The sequence below is a fragment of the Lygodium microphyllum genome, chromosome 27 (assembly GCF_053477565.2).
Source record: "Lygodium microphyllum isolate KBCC chromosome 27, Lygodium_microphyllum_v1.1.10, whole genome shotgun sequence".
Taxonomy (NCBI): Eukaryota; Viridiplantae; Streptophyta; class Polypodiopsida; order Schizaeales; family Lygodiaceae; genus Lygodium; species Lygodium microphyllum.
The window spans coordinates 78,992,411-79,015,273 of NC_141161.1; the positions used below are offsets into that span (position 1 = coordinate 78,992,411).

Below are 22,863 nucleotides of genomic sequence, written 5' to 3' on the forward strand. Positions count from 1 at the left end.
CTTATAAAGGCGCTCCAACAATAACTAGATGTAAGCAAAGCAAGTTGAAGAAGGCTTCTTTATTTCCAGTGTGCTATGCTTACGATACATTGCAAGCACCTTTACCTTACCGTGAAGAATGTGACAATTGATGTAGCTTTGAAGACCACCCTCTTCACCCACTTGAGCTTCCCAATGTGCTCCATGAGCAAGTCCAAACAATGACTTGCATATGGAGTCCACACAATGGTAGGGAACTCGGACTCAAGCCAACGGCCCATGCTGGACAATTCAATGCATTGACGGTAAGAACTTAGACGACATTTCATGGGCCCACCTGCAACCACGATTTACAAATTACAAGTATACTTATTACTAACAATACTTGGAAATTGGAGGTTAGAGAGAGAAAGAGTCTAGAGAGAGTTGAAACTTGAGCCTTTCAAAGTATCAAGTTTCAACTTTAAACTTTCAAGATTCAAGAATGAAGAGAGATGGGGCCTGGGGGTGGGGGGGCTTTGCGGCTTGGGGGGAAAGAGAGAATCGAGATAGATCATAGATACTAGAGAGAAATTAAGGGAGATAGATAGTTAATTTTGCTATAAATCAAATTTCAATTATGAATCATGATATTACCATAATGAAAGAAAGTGAATTAAATTTAAAAGGCAAATTGCAATGCGTACCTCAATAATAGCTTGTCGAATATGGTGGTAGATGAATGCGCGCGTGGTTTTTCTGCCCCTCTTGCGGGTTTCTACGGCCCACAAAAAGTAAGTGCCGAGTGGACATGAGACGAGTATGTTTATAATGCCATGTTTCTGACGATCACTCCATCCGTTGGTGAGAATGGAGTAACCATATTTTATCCATGCGGCCCGAATAGGATCAAGGGCTCTATGAATCCTCTCCTTCTCTTCATCAATCTTTTTCATTCTCATGTCATTGTATGTAACACCGATCCATCCTTCACCTAAACCCAAATTGGGAATGGCTTTCACCATCTTCTTTCATTGCTCTTGCTTTAGGACATTGAAAGCAAGATTGCACTCAATCACCGTGCGTGCAATTTCAATGTCCGCAAGTCATTGCCTTTCTCTAAGGAAGGCAACCAATCCACGCACATGATCGGGAGCTTGAGAGAGAGAGGATTGTCTCTCCAGCACTGCATGAGCTTCTACTCTGTCTTTTACCGAAGTTGGATGCGGATGTGGAGCCCCCACTACCTATGGTAGAGGCCTCTCCCGCATGGGTTGAAGATACACCCACATTCGATGCTTCCTCGTTAGTAGGCATAGGAGTTCGTGCCGATAAGCCACTCCTCCTCTTGTGGATCCCCCTTTCATCTTGGCGTGAATCTCCTCCGCAATGTTTTGAGGGATCTCCTTGCATGGAGCAACTTTCTCCCTCGTCTTGGAAAGATGTTGGAGAAGCCAAGTTGGAGCACTTGTATAGCGCTTCTTGCAATACTTGCATATCCAATGGTGGGAGTGGGACTTCTTTGTGTCCCTCTCCACATGGATCGCATGCAAATCGAAGGTCTCGTGCTTCTCAGGAGTCGTGGTGCTGATGACAGATAAGGAGGAGAGAGAGAGAGAAAGAAAGAAGAAGAAAGTTATATTAACGTCTACAACAGGCCAAGTTGGCCTACGAGACCAAAATGTTACATACAAAATGTCTGGGAGATTTCAAAAGTCCCAGTGAAGCTAACATTTATGCTATGTTGAACTAAATTGAGTAGGTACAAAATGATATTTAGACTAGATACAACCTAGAGGTACTCCGATTGCGGTGTGGAACTGCTCCTGGAGTGTTCATCCTAGGATGTCCCGCATGGGTCGGTCTAACATGGAGAGACTAAAGCGGCGGGGCAGGGCCCTCCGATGGCGGCGTAGTATCCCTTGTATCTTCGACATGTGTCTTCTGCGGGGACGGGGGTGGGCAGGGTGTGGGCGCCGGGCTTTGCCTCTCGCTGTGGCTATTTGTAAGGTGGTCCCCTGGGGTCGGGAGGCCGGTTGGGCTGGTGGGGGCTCGGTGGTGGGGGGGGGGGGGGGGGGGGTAGCTGGTATTTGGTAGAATTCGTTGAGTGTGCGTTGGTTGGTGGCTCCTTGTCTTTGCTCCGTGGTTCGTAGGAGGTGGTCTATGTGGCGTCGTATTTCCAATAGAAAGAGCCCCAGGCGTCTCTGGTCTTTGAATTCCATCACCTTGGAGAGTGGTCCGAATCCTTCGCTGAATAGGCAGTGGAAGTGTCCCCGGATTTCGTAGTACACTGGGCATCTACAGATATAGTGTTCCTCTGTATCTGGCTTGAGATGGCAGAGCTGACAGGTTCGGTCTTCTGGGGGGAGGGGGTTGGCCCCGTATTTGCCCGTTTCGACCTCTAGTTGGTGTGAGGACGTGCGGATCTATCCGATGGCACTTCTGACCCCGTGACACAAGTGTGTGTCCATGTGGCTTGGGCGGGTGATGAAGCCATCCAGGGAGATGTGTAAGAAGTGCTCTCGGTAGAAAGCCTTCTTGGTTCCTAGTTCCAACGTGGGGGTCACCCATGTCTTGGCTGTGTCTGTCTGGATGATATCCATTCTGATGATGCGATTCACCTCCTCTCGGCTGAGCTCCAGGTGTGGGCAGTCTAGGCTGTATTGTAGTGGGGGGAGGTGGTCCATGTGAGAGAGAGAGAGAGAGAGAGAGAGAGAGAGAGAGAGAGAGAGAGAGAGAGAGATGCTTGAGTCTTGAGTCTTGAAACTTGAAAGTTGAGTCTTGAAAGTTGAAAGGGAGGGAGACTTGAGAGGCTTGAGGGTGGGAAAGTTGAAAGAGTAAGAGTGAGAGAGAAGGGATGGGAGATGAGAATGGCAAATACTTTGATAGGTGCGGAATAAAGGGGATGGAAGATGAGATTTGAGAATGGCAAATGGTTCGATAGGGTGCGGGAAAGAGGGGATGGGAGGTGAGATTCGAGAATGACAAATCACAAGTCCTTTCAAGAATCAAGATCCAAGAGAGGAAGATGAGAATGGTAAGTGCTTGCGGAATCGGTGTGGAAGCATGGAGGAGAGGAGCACCTTTTGTAGATGGGAGAAGGGTCAAAGTTCAAATAGTCAAAGAGGGGTCAACAGTCAAAGAGAGGGCTGCTAGCTAGAAGGAATCCAAAGAGGGCTGGGGAGGGGAGTGCATGGCTGGAAAAGAGAGTGAGATGAGGTATCCAAGGCTTCGCATTCCCCAAAAAGTGCCACGCAGGCGGACGGAGTAAAAGCGGAGTGCAGGAAACATGTGACGTGGGATGCGCATGCGAGTGGCGAAATAGGCCTGTTGTAACGTATGAATTCGTACAGATATGTACTGTACCGTATGAATCATACTGTACGGACAGATCCGTACGACGTACGGAGGCAACTATGCTAGAGATAGTCATCTCCTAGCTGATTTCCATCCTACATTCCATTACTCTTCGGAGTTTTGCACAATCCAGATGCACTAGTAGCTTTGCACAGCATGAAATCATGCTCCATAACCAATGCTATGATGGTGAGTGGACGGCGCTATACAGACATCTTCAGTTCCAAAGGGTATTGGGATCTATCACTAAGCAGGCAGCTCATAGGCAGATAAGGACTTTGAGTTGCTGTAATTAGTAAGTATATGAGGCACAATATTGGGACCTTTACCACATCTTCATGAGTTGAGATGTAGCCACAACACTTGACACAAACTATGGGGGCCACGTTGCTCTACATCTATTAGTGACCCATAGATATGACACTTGTATGTAGAGAGGCTGTATAATGTACCATGCCAATTGCCAATTTCTCATCTATTGGAGGCTTGCCCTAGGATGTCCACCTTCACACATGATATGGTTAGTAGAACCATAGTGTCAGGAGCATGGATGATTGATCGATAAGATAGGTATAAAGGGTGAGTATTTTATTTATGTTGTAGATACCATGGCTCCTCTCCTTGCCTTTATGTTTAATAGGGCCTTGGTGCAAGGGTTTTTGGATGAGTGGACAATGCACATTATTGTGCTTTTCCAGAAATTTTGAGATCTCCTAGATTTAGGCAACTACGGAACCATCATGGCAGGCCATACACTTGCCAAGATTTACGGAGTAGTGCTAGACGTAAAGCTTAATGCAGATGCAGTGAGAGGGGGTTTGAGAGTGGCAAAACAGGGTTGGATTCATACATGGTTTTCTTTACTTGAATTGTATTTTTACCTTGAAGACCATGGTGGAGTAGAGGAAGAAGAAGAAGAAGCTCTATTGTTGCTTTCTAGATTTCCATGAATCTTTGGATATGGTCCCACGTGAAAGATTGCTTAAAACGTTGTAGACATAGAAACAGGGAACGGCCGTTCCGGCCTATAAGAACGGCCTAACGCGTTCCAAACCCTCCAAGGAGGTGAAACGGCCAGGGAATGTTCCCTGCCGTTCTCTGTTTGGAACGGCCGTTCCAGGCCTGTTGACTGAAAATTGATGTTTTTTTCCTTTTTTTTTTTGCTTTGGTGACAGTCCTACCACATATTCACCCATCTCCATTGCCTAATGTGCACACACTAATCTCTCTCTCTCTCTCTCTCTCTCTCGGGTTGAAGATTCAAAGTGTCAAGACAACCCACAAGCTAATTAGGAGTCCATGCAAAGTTCAAATTTGATGCATTATCAACTCTTGCAAATCAGAATCAAATTTCAGCCGATCCTCAATTCCAAGGTATTCATCCATTTATATTGTCTAATTTCAAGGGAAATTGGGATAATTGGGGCAATTCAGGGCAATTTGGAGCTATGGGGGTAATTGAGTCAATTTCGGGACATTTGGGTCAATTTCATGCATTGACGGGTATTGGGGCAATTAGAGGGACATTCTTTGGGGCAATTTGGGTCATGCAGGGCATATTTGGGGCACTTAAGACATGTGCCGTTCCCCCTGTTCTCGTTCCCCGACCTTGGACGTTCCCCCCATTGCAGGGGGTTTCTCATTCCCATTCCCCGTTCTAGGTAACTATGGTTGCAGATATTTGAGATCCCATTAGACATGATTTGTTGTATGTAGCACTGTATGAGAGGGTGACAGGTTGATTGAGATATGCATGACTATTGGATGTGGTCTCTAGTACCATAGGAGTGAAGTGGGGATGTCCCCTCCTTTCCACACTCTTTGGACTTTACATTTATTAGATAGATGATTACATCACATTAGGAGGAGAAGATGGAGTGGATATAGTAGATACAATGGTCTTTGAGTCATAGGAGGGTCTGCAATGACATCTACAAGGCAATCTTTCATATGTCGATCCTTGGTGAAGAGGAGGTCAGTCTTCAAACTAGGAGTTGGGTAGATGGAGATAGTAGACTCACATGAGGTTATGCCACATCGGCCATGCTGGAGTGAGTGTTATCGGACACACTTCCAAGAGCCTCACACACAAAATTGAAAAATCCGTCATACCAGCCATGATGTATGGTGCATTGGTTTGGACCTTTGGCCTAGCTACATATTCATCATACTAGCCATGATGTATGGTGCATTGGAGAGACCACAAATCATCAGAAGAGGGCATTCCACACTGCCCATGATGCTAGAGGTCCTTTTCTTGACCATGAGTTTTATCGACAAAGTGTGTGCCCCGCATCTAGAAAGACTAACTAGAAGAGCATTTGAGGTCTCGCACCAATGACCGAGGTAGGACACAAAGCCTCATGATATGCACAGGTTGTGTAGTGCCTCACGAGGTATGGGATTGACATGGACCACTTGCCCCCTTTCAAGTGTGACCTTAACTATCCCTCCATACGCCCGTCCCATGCAGAGAGAAACTTGGATCTCACATGGATCTCACCTCGACAACCTCTTTCCGAAAAGATGTCCAACTACAAAAACCACTTTATAAGGACCGCATTAGATGCTTTTATTGTGAGGCCTAGATACTTGGATGTTTATGTTCCACTTGAGATTTGGGTAGCCGTTGGCCAATTCAGGGTTTCATCTTATCAGCCTCAGATTGAAGTAGAGAGGGTAGCTTATATTCCCCATTTTGAGTGGATCTATAGATTGTGTTGAGAGGAGATAGAGAGCAAGGAGCACTATGTATGAAAATGAATTTAGAGGCTTCATACATCTTTACTACAAGATGAAACTACACAGAGGGGAGGTAGATTTTCATAACTTAGACTTCTTTTAGGCAGTGGCTACAGACACAATATGTGCTTAGAGAGGGGTGAGAGTCCAAAGGGCTAAGGAGATTAGAGCAGCATGCCGACCACAAAGATAGAGATACCAGACATAGAGATTACATTAGAGAGAGATTCGGGAGATTCGTCGATGTCATGACCAGTACTTGACACAATTTGGAAATCAAACTAGATATTACCCCTATACTATCTACTTAGGGATGCTTGACATACCCTACCCATTGATTTCCATTTGGTGGAGCTAGGGATTATTATATTTTTGTACCCAACTACACAGCTAGATATTGGCCCATTATCCCTCTATTGTATCCCCAATATCCTCTCTTATTTGCCAGTTTTTCTCTCTCTACATTGTATATCATAGTCATTCCTCATAATTTATTACGTCACACTTTTATACTTAGTGACGATCATCATTGTACATAGTTATGTGTCATAGGCAGACTTTGGCCTCAATAGATGTCTCTCTTTCCCCACCCCCCCCCCCCCCCCCCCTTTCTCTCTCTCCCATGTGCCAAGAGAAGTACTCGCCTAAAAGTTTTAAACAAGTTCTCTCTCTCTCTCTCTCTCTCTCTCTCTCTCTCTCTCTGTGTGTGAAGGACTTAAAATGAAGTTGAAGTTTAAGAAGTGTCAAAGATAAATGCAGAGCACGGCATTTTGTGTATCTTGCAACAATCCGATGTTCTGAACATCATTCTACTTTTTTCCTTTTTTTGATTGCATATCTTGCTAGTGATGCATACCATTAATGGGAGGTGAAAGAAATTTCCTGCCACGCTGGGCATCGCAAGCATCCCAAAGGATATCTGTAGTGTCCAATAACATTGCCATGGGGCACCACCACCGTCGTCATCGCAAGGATTGGATGTCAGATTTATTGCTCACCATATGGGATAACATGATGAGCATCGAATGCGTTGCTATGGCAAAAAATACTGGGCTCAGTGGATAGCCCTGTTGGATTGAGCGTTCAAGGGACAATGGGTGAGCCGAACGACCATTTAACATAACCCTCGAAGAAGCATCAGCACTGATGCTATAGATCAAGTGGGACATACACGGTCCAAAACCCATAGTATGCATTAGTTTTGCAAGAAAGGACCAGCCCAAATAAGCAAAAGCATTCTCCAATTTCAACTGCACTAATACAAGTCATATGTCAGCCAACAAGTTGCATAAGTCCACGCAGGGGTGCCTGACAGTCCAATTTTGAATCACCAGGTTTGAAACTGTAATTGGACACAGCAGAACATTTGATAGTCGAAACCCTAATGAGCAGGTCCATACACGGCCCAATACCCATAGTATGCATTAGTTTTGCAAGAAAGGACCAGCCCAAATAAGCAAAAGTATTCTCCAATTTCAACTGCAATAATACAAGTCATACATCAGCCAACAAGTTGCATAAGTCCACACAGGGGTGCCTGACAGTCCAATTTCGAATCAGCAGGTTTGAAACCCTAATTGGACACAACAGAACATTTGATAGTGGAAACCCTAATCAGCAGGTCCTCTGTTTCTCTCTCTCTCTCTCTCTCTCAATAGGTAGTTGTATTAATTAGGAAAAAAGTACAAGATTACATGATTACAAGGTATAGGATGGCTGTAGGCCGCTGTTGTGCATTTAGTCGCTTTATAGAAAATCAAATAACTAAAAGAGTACAAGAGTCAGAGCATAGAAGCAAGAGAAGTTGCCATATACGAAGGAGCGGAATCCTTCCTAGGTTGCCCAAGTTCTTGTAGCCAAGAGGTAGGAAATAAATCTATGATTTGAGGATTCCATGCTCTTGTACAAGAGAAGTTACCATTTGAGATTTGGCGCTTAGAAAAAGCAACGAAGCAATGGGAAGCCCACAAATGATTACTCTCCAAAGAATGACCTTGCATTTGAATAGGGTCTTCTTCAACCATCCTTCAATCACTGTCTTTTTCTACTAAGCATTTGATATATGCACACCCAAAATTGGATTGGCTGTGGTAACCAGCCAATGCTTATCCTTAATCAAGAGATGATACACTTGGTTAGGTGAATTTGAAGACAAACAGGACTAGCAAGATCGCAATCTTGCCAAGGACAATTTGAGTCTAGTGTTCCAAAAGGTTGCATAGTCTGCATCAACATTTCAATCTGCCCCATAAGTTGCGGTTATCCATGAAGAATCCAAAAAAGTCTCCTTGTCGCACGGAAAGATATCAGCCCTCCAAGGATCATCAAAGTGGCATCCGCAACATAAGACAAACCCATATGTGCCATATGATTGAACTTTGGCATGTCCTCTTGTTTCTCCTCCCAAGAGAGCAACCATGATATCACCAGCAATTTCAATTGAGAGGAATTTATCCTTTGTACGATTCTAGCGGGATTTCTGAAGTACGAGCCCTAGGAGAAAACCAAATGATTTAGCAAAATGGAGGAGAGTGTGGAAAAGTGAGGATTTGAATTAAGAACATTCTACCATGATGCGTGTATGTTGTTGTTACCATGTACAATATCTCGGTTTTTGAGAACAAAGTGGACCTTAAGGGTCCAAGGATGACGATTGGTACACATTGCTCTGAAGAGTGACCAACGAAGTGCTACCATATGGATTTGAACATTCAAAATTGCCCCACCACCCATGCTTGCCAACTACCGAGTGCTCAGAATATGGCATAACATGATGAGCATCATTTAACATAACCATGGAAGAGGCACTAGGGGTAAGGGTATTTATCTTACCATCACTAGATCTAATCTCAGTTATTCACTTGGGTTAATTAGTTAGTTCATGAAAAAAGGCCAATGCACTGACAATTCTATGCATTGTCGGTAACAACTTGCACCACATTTGAGGGGGTGGGATGAGCTATCCAAGGCTTCCCACCCCACAAAAAAGTGCAGGCCAGGTGGCCCAAATAGGCTCGTTTTAAAACATATGAATTCCTACGGTACGGATTGCCCTGTACATCGTAAGAAGGCAACTATGGGTCTAATGAACCCATCATTCAAGCCTTGGGGGGTGAAGGGTATCGGATGAGGGGGTGTTCCATATCTCACATTTCTAGTGTGGGTGTGGGCACACTAGAAAATTGATCATTACTCCCTCTAGAGCACGGAGAGGAAGCGTTGCCACCTAAGGGTGGACTTGATGTTTGAGAAGTAGAATCATGGACTTGACCATCAAGATGTGCACCTTCAGGTTTTTTTTTTCCAAGTAAAATGTGGCCAGTTATATTACTAAAAAAAACTTATTACAACGGAGTGCTCATGCTCAACAGACTAGCTGGAGGAGATGAAAGTCACAACTACATCATGTATACAAGTCTCTCAAGGCAGTTTGTGGGGGATAGGAGCGAGAGGCAGAGTCGCCCAACTGATGTCCAATCAGCCTTACTGAGAAGGGTGCAAAATGTTGGGACAAGTTTGTTGATGAAGACAATGTATACTTGATGAAGAAATGGAGGAGTATTCTGCCTAGGTGTTAGTGAGCCGAAAGAGGTCTAGGCCACCATGGGAGCAGTAAGAAGCTAGCCTAGTTAGTTGGTGGATCTGTGTATTGTCATCTCAAATGATTGAGACAAACATTGTGGGTGAGTACCAAGAAGATGCATGATAAGTTGCCTATTAGCGTTGCAATAATATGCTTTTTGGTCCTTTAAAGTAAGAAAATGTCAATTTAGCATCAGTAATGAATGTTCCCATTGTTGCATAGTAGGCATGTTTTTAAATAAACAGAGCATTGAGCCAAGAGAGAAGGTGTAGGACACCATGGGCCACTGAGAATCTAGTCTAGTTAGAGTTGGTGGATTTGTGTAATGTCATCTTAGATGATTGAGACAAACATTGTAGGGAAGTACCAAGAAGATACATGATAACCTACCCGCTAGTGTTGCAATAAGACACTTAGAAAACGTTAATTTAGCATGAGTAGTGAATGTTCCCATTGTTGCACAATAGGCAGGCTTGTGATGTGGTACAAGAAAGGAATCAAGGTCAAGATTGGGCAGCAAAAAGTGAAGGATGTCCCTTCCATCAATAAACAGTGCAATGAGTCAAGGCCTTAGTTGTTTGAGGGCATTCTTTCATAGTTTTAGGCTTCAATGGGCCTTGTTAGCTTAGAATGAGGACAGCACATAAGATTAGAGGGAGCTTGAGTAACCAAAGAGGAAACTCAATGAAACAATGGCTCAAGCTACAATAGGCGAGTGTTTTCCTCAAGGATTTCAACTGTGTGGTTTCTAAAGAAGTCAACTTGACTAAAGAAGTGTTTTTCTCAAGGATTTTAACTGTGTGCTTTTGAAAGAAGTCAACTCAACTAAATTATTAAAGCTAGTAGGTTGGAAAAAAATCAGGATTAGATTGTGAAACAAGTAACCCATTGCTTACCTTAGTGAGATTCAAGCCTTGGTCACTATCGAAAAGAATCAAGCCTACACTCCATGAATCTTGGCCATTGCATTCTTGCCCTAGTAGGCATTGCCACTTGAAGGCTTTACAAAAACATGTCACAGTGTGAGGTCATGTGATGACTGGTATCACTATGCATTACCCATGTGACCAAGGACTTATCAATAGAATGCACTACAGAGAAATGAGAATGTTCAATAGAGGCAAGGTGGGCTTGAGACCCGATGTCCATGGGGGGTGGAGTAAACCCATCAATCAAGTCCTTGGGGGGTCAACGTCTTGGATGAGGGAGTTGTCCATATGTTCCAATACTAGCAAGGCTCCATTAATGGAAGTGGACAAAGGACTTATCACAAGAATGTGCTATAAATCCATGAGAATGCTTGATATAGGCAAGATTGTCCCTAGGATGAAAGTTGTTTGGGGGGTTAAGACATTGGATGAAGGGGTGCCCATATATCACATTACCAGTCTGGCCCCAGTTATTGTGACGTTTTTAGTAGAATCATTGAATGTGAGGTGTTTGGGAAGTGCTTCTCTCCCCTTCAAGGAAGGTATACTTTGTTGGTGCACTGAATTCCAAAGCTTACAGACATCTAACAAAATTGGCAATAGCAATGACTAGATTTATTGCTTCTCTCTTTTTCAAGGAAACTATTTTGTTGATGCACTGAATTCTAGAGCTTAGAGACATCTAACAAAATGCGCAATAGCAATGGCTAGATGTTTTGCTTCTCGCTTTTTCAAGGAAACTATAATTTCTTGATGCATCTAATGAAGCTTAGGTGCATCTAAATAATTGCCAATTTTTGTGTAACATGCTTGGAAACAATCCTAGAAACTTGTAACTTTCAACATAGTGCTTTGAAGCTACTGAGTAGGGAATATCATGGTTAAGATTTACCAAAATGTCAGGCCCTTGTTGGTATTGTTAAGGATATGTGTTACTTTATGCTATGTATGAAAGATTGTCAAAGGCTGATGAGCTGTGTCTCTGTGAATTCCATGCAGGTATGTCGATCTTCTTCTTGGAGAGTTTAAGCACTTTGCAAATAAGTTGGCTCATGCAGATGTATCCAAAGAGGTGTGTTCTTTTTTTCTACTGCAGCATAAGAATATATGAAAGAGTGGAAAGTGTAATACACTCAACTGAAAAGGCATCAAATTAGGAATTCAGTGCTTCTATTCATTGCTGGATTTGCCTTTTGGTTTTTGGGTCTGTATTGTTAACGAGGTCTGCCATAACAAAGTGGGCTATAGAGAAACATAATAAAATGTGGTCATGCTAAGTGGCGGGAGAGATTGCATTGTTAAAGATTCCTTATTTGAGGAGATTTTTGTTTATAGGGCTCTTTTAGGTGGTCCCCAATGGCCATCATATTCGTTGTACCACATGTGACAAGACCTTGGATCATTTTGTTCCAATATCCAGTAGACAGTGGACACATTAGCTAGACAGATATTAGTCAGTCTCAGCCTTCATTTACACGGGAATTAGGATCTATAATATGTGCAGGCATCTTCCTTGAAGAGATGGCTGCATTAGTGGATGGAGATTCCACTAGCAGTTATGGTATAATTGCTGTGGTCCGCCCTGGTTGCATTGACACTTCACTCTTCAGGTTGAGTTTCACAACACATTCTGCCACCATTCATGTGTTACTGTGCTTGACACTTCAGTGTTTAGGATGGGCCAATCTCATAAGTAGATGGCTTTCCACAGAAAAGTAAAAACTCTATTAACACACCTCAGAGCAAGGCATCCCAAAGCAAAAACCAATTACAAAGCAGCCCTGTAACAGACTTCCATGTCAAGAATTATATAACAGGGGGAAGTCTATTACAAAGGTTGAATGAACAGGGTTGTCCATGTCCGACAGATGAGTCAACTTGTCTGACCCATCCCTCCCGTCCCCACCTGTCCGATCTGTTCGTCGCCCTTCTGCGCTCGTGGCTCCGTACACCAACGGTCACAAAAGTGACCATTTTTCCTTCTTTTTTTCTGCACTTTCTTTTCTTCCTTTTCTTTCTCCTTTCTTTTTCTTCTTCTTTCTCTCTTCTCTATTATTTTCTCTCTCTCTCTTACCTTTCTTTTCTTTCTCTCACACAAAGACTCTCTCCCCTTCCCTCTCCCTCTCTCATGATTCATCCATCTCTCTCTCTCTCACATGCATACAATCGCACAATGCAACCATCCTTTCCCTTGGGCTACCATTCAAATTTCAAATTTCAAAATTTGAGAGCTCTCTCTCTCTCTCCTAAACCCTAAATGACTCTTCCTTTGTATAAAATCTCCCCCTCTCCATCTCATTCATCCTTTTAAGTTCTCCATCCCTTCTACTCCTTTCAAGCTCTCCATCTCTCCTACACTCTTAAGCTTTCTCCTCACTTAACTTCTCAACCCTTCCAACTTTCTCCTCCATCAAGCTCTAGCCTCTCTCTACTTCCTCAAGCTCTCTACTCCTTCAACGTCTCTACCCTTTCCACTCCTTTCTTCAATCATCGCACCCTCCACCCATGACCCTCTCTCTGGACATCATCAATCGCACCCCCTCTTCATGAGGCCTTTCGCTTGCATTGTGCCTACTTTGAGTGAGTAGCAATGCAAGTATTACCCAAAGGTCCAAATCTCATCCATCACTTACCTTCTCATCCACCTTTGCAAATTAAGAGGGGAGGTCACGCCATGTCCTAGTACTCTCGATGAGGTCACAGATTAGGGTAAGTCAGGAGGTAGTCTCTCTCGATCATGAGGTCTCAGATGCGGAAGAAGATCCCTCTTTAAGTGTCTTGGTTTCCTCCGTTGGAGGGCTTTTTCTATCCCGTCTAGAAAAAGTAACGAGGCAAGTTTTAGGTTCTCTCTCCTTTCTCAAGGAGAGGCAAAGGCCAATGAAAATAGAGATTGCATGTACCATAATTGAGTGCAACCTCTCCTTCCATATTCTGGAACTAGATCGATGGAAGCGGATGGTAAAAGCCGTTGCTACCGTCAATCCATGCAAGCAATGGTATGGTGTCTCATACAATCACATACGTACCAATAAACTCGACGAGGAGACAGAGGATTGACAAGCCCTTCAAGTTGTGGATGTCGGTTGAGCGAAGTATGGATGCTCTATTGTATCTTATGGATAAAGTGATCGCAAAAAAGGAAGGATCATCAACATGCTCATCTCTTGCACGCTTGATGCATACCTCCTACGAGCAGTAGATATGGACATAAGGAGAAGGAGACCCACGAGCTCGTCCATATATTGGCATATATGGCAAGCCATCATTAAGGTAATACATTATTTTGTTTGCAATCTCTCTTTTCTTTGAACCTCCCAAATTTATTCTAACTTTATTGTGTATAATCTTGTAAGTTGGCCATAAAATGTGGTGCATTTTGTCATAGAAAATGCCTCAAATCGTGCATCTACGGGGTAGAAACTCGAGGCCAAGTTTCCTTCATAGTATAGATACCATATACTACACATTTTCTAGATCTTCGTATGAAAGATATAGGCCATAGAAGCAAGAAATGCCAAAATGTGTGGAGGGCACAAAACGTGTTTTCTAGTTGCCATGTGGGAAAATCGTTTCAGTTTACTCGATTTCCCAACAAGACTGAAACTTTTTTGGCAAAACATAGTATATTGTGTTCGATTCAATTGTAGCATTGTTAATCATCATATTCTTTTTACTTGTTAAGCATAGCCTTATTAATCTTCATGTTCTTTTGCCTTTTATACGCAGCATTAAAGCGTTATTATTCTCATGTTCTTTATGTTTTTTTTTTTTTCTCAAGCATTATTAATGTTTCATTGTTAAATGTTCATTGTTATAGTGTTGTGTTTTCTTTAAAACTCATAAAGTTAAAATAGTCGTTTAATATTTAATGTTTTAAATGTTTCATGAATTAAGCTTGCATCGTTAACTATTTTACATTTAATCATTTAAAATGATTAAGCTTGGAGTTATTTATATCCATTTGAACTTTCTTCACATAATTAAAGACTATAACATGGATGAGGAAGAGGAGACAAAGAGAAAGAGGAACTAAGAGATGATAATTAGTTATCACTCACTTTCTTGTATGGTTTTACACTTATTTACAATTGTTCTTTCTTTACAACTGTCCCCCATGTAGCAATCATAGAATCATAGATTTTTTCATACTTCTATGTTTTATGGACCAAACACATGCAAAGGATTGAAAAAAAGGATGTGTTAGAAAGCTGACATACTTGTTCGTAGAAAAATAAACTTTCGATATTGAATGTTTTGGGATCTGACATTGTATATATAATTTGTCCTTGTGAATAAGCCACTTATTCTTGTAAAATACCTATGCATTATTCCAAGAGTATTTTGCGTAGGAAATGAGGCAAAATTTGTATGGATGAAGCACAAAATTCTAGAATTTGCCATGAATCTAAATCAACTAGTCATCACGAAGATTGTTCAATTTTGTGGAAGTGTGGGAAAGAACATGAGAATGACAATACTTTGAACTTAATCAACTCAAATTTTTATCCCTCTTCATAGGAATTCTGAAAATTAGGGTTTTGAAATCTTAATTTTTGCATGCTCCGGGCAGCAACCTAATTTTCTTCTTTAATGCTTGGATTAGATCTAAGTAGAAAGTGGTTCTTGGACGAGAGATAGATAGGAGCGTACAATGCACGTGGCTGAATTTTCAGCATAAGAGCTTATTGGAAATGACGACAGAGATGTCCAATATATAGATGTGGGGCTTGGGTTCTTAAAAGTGAAAAATGGAAGGTACAAATGAGAGGTGTTTGTTGATAACGACAAGTGTAGAGACACTTGTCTCTTAAAAAGGACACATGTAAATGCTATACGTCACTTTTCTAGAGAATGAAGCTTCTAAATCTTCTACTCAAAAAAGCTCTCAAATAGTTAAGAATTCTAAATAGCTGCTCAAGGCAAAATTGTTGCTTGCAAAATTCTGAAACCTTTTACGTGAATAGAATTCTATAAGCATGTAGTCCTTTATATAGGCTTAGGGGTCCATGGTTTGTTTCTTTGATCATGAGCATGTGGTTTCATTTATTGAAACCACTTATTGTACGTTAGTCATTTGAGCTTTTTGGTGAATCTGATGGCTTGACCAAGCTTTTAATTTCTCTTGGGCATCTCAACGACGATCCAACTATAATTATAGGATGTTCTAGCCATTGGTCATCCTTAAGTAGAAAAATGAATATTTAATGATGTTCTAAAACACTTACATAATAGAAATTGTATTTCAAAGTGTACAATTTCTTGCTATAGGCTTGTTAGAGCTTCCTAGATGAGCTTTGTCAAATTTCAGGCACACCTAATTTTCTTCTTGTAAAATTTGTGTCTTAGATGCTTATTTGTTGCTTTCTTTTGTTTTCCTTGAGATCTTTAGATAGCTCGTCCAACTTGGTGAGAAATTATATCTATATTATGCAGAAACTTATGTGCATGAAATATCTCCTCGTTTTTTTTTAGAATAGATAATAAGAGTGTGTTTTCATATATGATCTTAAATTGTGTTTTGCCTGTAGAAGTATGAACTATGTCATCATAGGTATATTCTACTAAATGTAAATAGTTTTTGCATTGTTAATTGGCTTTATGACATTAGCACTTCAGCATATCCAATGTTGTAAGATTGGCTATCTCACTTTTGATCATCTGTTTAAGGATGATAAAAAGAAGAAAAAGTAAGCTTTGTATCAAACTTTTCAAAAAGAGCTCATCAAAAGACACTAGTGATTCGTGCATATCAATAATAGTCCTTATGCTATCATTGCTTACTAAAATCAATAATAGTCTACTTACTAAACCTATCAGTAATAGTGCATATGCTATCATTGGCGTTTGTTAATTTTGGCAAGTCAAAAAAAAAATCCATAGCAATGTTTTTTCAAAGTTTGCTTGGAATTGATAATAGTTGCAAAAGGGCTACAGTCTTTTGGCAATCAAACTTAATCTTTTGGCACATAAGACATTTTTTGACAAATTATTGAATGTTTCGTCAAAGACTTGGTTTTAAAAAATACATTTCAAGTGGCTTGGTTGTGGTCAAAATACCACAACAAGCCATGTCAGCATGACATTCTTCCATTTCTTTAGGTCTAACATCTTTAGTAATTCATAACTTATTTTTCATTTTAAAAAAACCACCATCAATAATATAAGAGCGTATTCTTTGACAAAGTTTTAAACTCTTTAAGATGATTTTAAAGTCTTCGTCAATTAGAAGCATAAGAGCTAGATGATTTAACAGTCTTCATCACAAAAGCATACATGTCTCTCATACTAGTGAAATTTGTATGATGAATCATGGATATGCATAAATTTGAGATCTTCTTGATAAGACATTAGCTGCTTTGTTTTGCTTCCAAGCAATATGCAATATTTGAATATTAAATTGAGCTAAATAATTGGTCCATGAAATATGCTTCTAAAAAATCTTTGGTTGATTGAGAGAATGCCTCAGATTGTCATAGTCGATCTTGATGAGAAATTCTCCACCAAAAGATAGTATCTCCAATCTTTTAAAGCTTGAATAATAGCCATTAACTCCTTTTCATAGTTAATAGTCCTTACTAGTTTAAGATTGTACCGATATAGCCTCTTAAAGTATCACATTTCACAAAGAAGAGTTTTAATAAATCAAGTATAATAAAATTAAGCCCTTTGCTAATATAGAACTTGGAGCTTAAAAAGCTTCTTTCTCTAATTTTATCCATTGGAATGCCACTGCTTTCTTGGTCAAGTCGTGCAACGGTCCAACAACCAATACAAACCATTTAATTAATCTATTGTAATGAGAGCATAATCCTAAGAAACTTTGAACTTCATGAACATTAGTCAATTTTAGCCATTCTACAATAGCCTTGACTTTTTTTGAATCCATCCGAATTCTATCTTTGGATACAATATGGTCTAAGTATTGAATCTCTTCTAGGAGAAATTCACTCTTTTTGCCATTTTCATAAAGTTTGTTTTCAAAGTTCATGAAACACTATTTTCAAGTATTACTTATGCTCTTCTTTATCTTTTGAATAAACCAAAACATCATCAAAGAAAGTACTTATAAACCGTCAATGTGCTCTAAATATTCTTTCCATTACTCTATTAAAGGTTGTAGAAAAATTGGTCCTAAATGTTGTTTTATGTATATCTTAACAAGCAATCCTTATAAAATGGTAGCGGCACTTCAAGTGAATCCAGTTGAATACTTTGGATCTATTCAATCTATCGATATCATAAATTCAAGTCCACACACTTATACATAAATCCATCTTTCTTCTGCACTAAGAGGGCTGGAGTCTAAAGAGCAGAAAGCTGAGAACCTAGGTTTTATTAGACCCTTTTCCAAGAGCTCATCCATTTACTTCATAATTTCCTATTGTTGTGTTGGACTCATACAATAGGGTAGCCTATGTCGAGAGGAGCTGCCAAAGTGATGATCTTTTGGCCTCTTTGGTGTAATCTTCAAGTAAAGTGTCTGCAAAATAAACTTCATACTCCTTTAAGAGAGTCATTCGTCCTCCTTCATATTTGAGATGGACTCTTCAATTTTAGACTCTTTGTTGGAATATTTGACAAAAATCAAGTATAAGGAAATAGACTTTTTCAATACTTTACAAATTTGTACATGGGATAAGATGGAAATAGATTTTCCTTCCACTCTCGTATCAAAAGATACATTTTTATCCTTAAATAAAAGAGAATCTAAACTTTTGTAATTCCAATCAATGGTTGAATCAATTTTTCTATACCAATATATTCCTAATATAACATCACAATGACCAAGATTTTCCATGACAAAACTCTCATGATCTACATGATCTCGTAGCTCAATTTGGAGTTTTCCAAGAATGAGTGTAATTTCAAACTCCAGTTTTTGAAAAGCAGTACCTAACATGTATGCTTTTTCTTCACAAGAAAAACATTATCATTCTTTTATATATTCCGTAAATTGTTGATATATTAACTTCTTTTTTTTATTTCCAAGACTTGGATTCCTTTCTCCCTTGGACAACTTTAAGCTTTGTAATCATCCCAATCTTTGATTTTCTTGGATAATCTTCACCACCAAAAGTAGCATCAAATTGTCTAGTAAAAGTCATAGCTTTTTGAAAATCTCTCTTACCATAGAAAACGCTGAGCACATAAGTGCGTCAAAACCATACGTGACTTCACCGTGAGCGGCTTGTATCCATTGTGCAAAAGCAGGTCGTTTTGACCCCTATTTGATTTTTGGGCTAAATCCCAAAAATGAGATTCTTGTTGAATCTAAGTTTGCTACCTTAACTACTATTAAACTAATCCCTATTCTGTTGAGTGCTTTAGGGGCTTTTATGGCATATCATTCACTTTCTAGGCTTAAAAGGTGGATTGTAGATATTGGCTAGAAGGTTAGGTAGCTTTAGATTTGGAAAGGATGGTTGTGTCCGAACAAGAAAGAAGAATCAAATATGTTGATGCCAATAGAGTTGTATTCTTTGCGAGCCAGGTTACAGATACTTAATTGAGGGTCTATGGATTGTTGATTTGGGTTATATGGGCAGGGCAGGATCTCTTCAAGCTCTCGCCTTCCCCCAGATAGAGCATAGAAAAGTCTTAATATGAAACTATCTTATCAAAACAGGCTATGCTTTGCGTTGATAAGAGAAAACCAAAGGCACTTGGGTTTGAACGCTATTGTTTGTGTGCGGTCATTTCTTTATAGTTGTTACGATGAGCGGCTTCTGTGTGCGTGGCACCTAATGGGTTAGCCCCTATTAGAAATGTTCACATCATAATAGAATTAGGTATTCCATCAAGTAGTATCATTTGCGAATGTAATTCATTCCGCTTTTATGTTGGGATTGGTTTTTACTAGCATATCCCTATTTCATTCTTATACCAAACGCTGATTTTGTAGCTGCCAGAAACAACCAAAACATTCTCTAATAAAGCAATTAGAAACTCAAACTCCGTACTACAAAAATGTTAATCTAAAAATAGCTTTTTTTTTGCTAAACAAATAAACTTTTTTTCATCTGCTTGCCATACTTGACTGAATGGATAGGGTTAAAAAATCAAAAGGCAATGCAATTCAAACTTGTAACCAAAGAAAATAAATTATCGTCTATTTCTATGGAAAGCAAAATTTCATTAGACAACATTTTCAAACCTAAACTTGACGCTCTTCTCTCAAGGCATAAAATCTCTTTTAGGATTGTTTTTCTTTACTAAAAGCATCTTTGGAGATTCAGCTACCACGGAAATAGCCGGTTCTTTGACTTTCTGCTTGCCCTTCTCCACATGGAGAGATTCTTGGCATAAGAAGAGGCAGCTTGTGTATGATGAGACTTTGAAGTCACCCTTGGGTGTCCTCAAATTCTAGGTGATGTGCTACCTTTCATAAACTTGTGTTGCATCAATAATATTGATATCTTTCATGCAAAGATAGGTCTTCGCAGTCGTAATACCATGTGTTTCAAGAGTCTTCTCGGTAAGGAAATCTTTAAAGACCTTTGCTTAAGCCCATGGTTTAGCCCTTCTCATCATGGAAGCTTGCATTTTTGGATCGGATTCTAACTGCTTGTATCTTCGTATCTTCTAATAATCAGAGAAGTACACAAATATAAAGTGTCGAGAGCCTTCTGGTTATTCACCAAAATCCTCCCCTTCACCTCTTGACATGGTGAGAAAGTCAAGCCCAAAGATCTTGTCATCCCAAAAAAGTTTTTGAAAAGAACAAGTCCTTGCTTTGATACCAATATATGTGTGGGAAAAAACCTGAGAATGACAATACTTTGAACTTAACCAACTCAATTAATTTTCACTTTGAAAATTAAGAGAGAGAGAGAGAAAAAAAGAAAGAAAGAAAGATATATTAACATCTACATAAGGCCAATGTGACCTATGAGACAAAATCCAGAGTACATCCATGTCTAGTGTCATCTCATCAGTAAGGTAAAGATAACATTATAAATAAGTGGGTGGCCTATGAAACAATACTGAACATAACTATATGATGGGACTACACTAGAGTTGAACCATGTGTAGTGTTATTCCATCAATAGAAAAGAAAAGGAAAGGAAAGGAGAACCACATCTGATAGAACCATGTACAAAAGTGTGGTGGGGACTATGGGCTGTAGGTGATCTCAAGATCTGCACATGATCTTAGCTATGATGCGGTCCCTATCTGCTTCACTGATATGCCTGGTGGTGAGTCTACGGTGTCTCGTGATAATGGCTCTAATCCGACTGTGGTGTGACCTCCTCGGACGTGGTCCTGGTAGATGCGGTCGTCGTGCTCAACGAAGGAAAGTGGCTCTATCCAAGATGACACCACGGTGTGGCCTGTAAGATGTCTGGCGGGGCGGCTCTGTCTCTGCTAGGTTGGTAGTGAGGGTCGGCTCTGTAGAAAAAGTCTGTTACTACTCTCTGTGTGTGTTCCTTTGGGTGAGCTGGCCTCCTGTCTCGTAATAGTGCAGTTCGGCGCCTCTCGAGCTCCAAGAGGAAAAGACCTAGGCATCTCTGGTCCTCGTACTCCATGACGCGACAAAGAGGTCCAAATCCATCACGGAGGAGGCAGTGGTACCGTCCTCGTATGTCATAGTATACTGTGCATCTGCATATGTAGTGCTCCTCCGTCTTAGGCTCTCAACCATAGAGCTGGCAAGTCCTATTCTCTGCTAGAGTACTTGTCCATCTGCCTGTCTCCATCTGAAGCCTATGTGAGGAGATGCGAATCTGTCCGATAGCAACCCGTACGCTATGGGAGAGATGAGTGTCCATATATGCTGGCCGAATAGTGAAACCATCATCAGAGAGACACAAGAAATGACTCCTGTAGAACTCCATCCTTGATCCTAGAGGAAGTGATGGATGGATCCATGTCCTTGCTGTCTCAATCCTCATGATATCAGCTCTGATCACCTGGTTCAACTCTGATCGGCTAAGTGTAGGGCAATCAAGGCTATAATCCAAAGGTGGAAGACAATCAATATCCAAACCATATAGGCTCATCCAAATAGTCATTTGTGAAAACCAACAGTTCTTCTTGCCTCCAGCTGCCAGTTGTCTAGATGAGATTGGTGCCAATCTAAAGTATCTATGGCGTGGAAGTTCCCATAGTCTGTGCCAAAAGGTCACTGCCTTGAAGAGTGCCTCCGTAACTATAGGTGTTGCCCCTAGCTCTGCTCTGACAATGGGATGTGGAGTGGAGGGCTTACTCCTAATCATGCGTACTATCATCATGATCAGTGGCCTTTCCACGCTATTCCAACCATCATAATAATCCCTCTCTATTCCAATCTGATCAGTGAGTGGGCTAAGATGCTTCTGGTACAAGCTGCAACCCCATACCTCTGCTCCATATAGTAATGTAGGTGTGACTAGGGTGTCAAACAACCAGAGTTTGGTGCGGGGCTCTTGGAACTGTACGTGAGCACATTGACTCTCGAGTGCCCCTAGTGCTACATATCCACGTGCTACACGTGCCTCTGATGCCCCTCTCAACGAAAAACGTGGGCCAGAGAAGGTGACTCCCAAATAGACATATTCCCTCACATGCTCCAATATGTCTCCTCCAAATGTGAACTGGTACATAGATCTAGTCACCCATACTGTTGAAGTATTGAAAACCATGGTTTTGGTCTTCCCAAGGTTCACTGTGATGTCTTTATCTCTACAGAAGATGTGCAAAGCATCTAGATGGCACTACAATCCCTCCGGTGAATCTAAAATGAGAACAATATCATCTGCATAAAGTAATATCCGTATCAGCACCCCTGCCAAGCTGGCTCCAGCTCCTCCTCCTCGGTCTATGTAATCAGACACTTCATCTATGTATAGACCAAACAATGTGGGTGAAAGCAGGCATCCTTGTTTCACTCCTATGGTACTGTCAATTCTCTCTGATAGCCCCCCAGGTGCTCGTACATGACCTATCACTGCTTCATATAATGCATAGACACCCCATCGTATACCCTCTGGTACTCCAATGTCTTGCAATCTCTGCATGATGCGTGTATGAGACACTGTATCAAAAGATTTGCGAAAGTCTACAAAGCAACAATAAATCCTCTATCTCGGGTTTGACCCTCCTCAATAATGGCTCTAAGTGTGAGAATATGGTCCAGCGTGGTATATCCTCGTCTGAAACTTGTCTATCCTTGTGTTCTCTTACCTTGCATTTCAGCCCACTCACTGAGTTCATGCTCCAATATAGATCCATATATCTTGGCCAAAGTATGACCGATCATAATAGTCTTGTAGTTGCTAGGAATTAGGGGATCACCATTTTTAAATAGCGGGATTG

General features: G+C 40.9%; 1 protein-coding gene and 1 pseudogene across 1 annotated transcript in view; one reads left to right on the top strand and one right to left on the bottom strand.

The window, feature by feature from the left end:
- The window catches only part of LOC148012499 (coiled-coil protein), a 184,379-nt gene that overhangs the window by 155,497 nt on the left and 6,019 nt on the right, over nt 1-22,863 (top strand). Inside the window, exon 23 of the mRNA XM_087669604.1 lies at nt 11,569-11,641. Within this exon, the coding sequence (XP_087525730.1) occupies nt 11,569-11,641 (73 nt within the window). The remainder of the gene's footprint in view (nt 1-11,568; nt 11,642-22,863) is intronic.
- On the bottom strand, nt 20,702-22,565 carry LOC148012501 (uncharacterized; annotated as a pseudogene).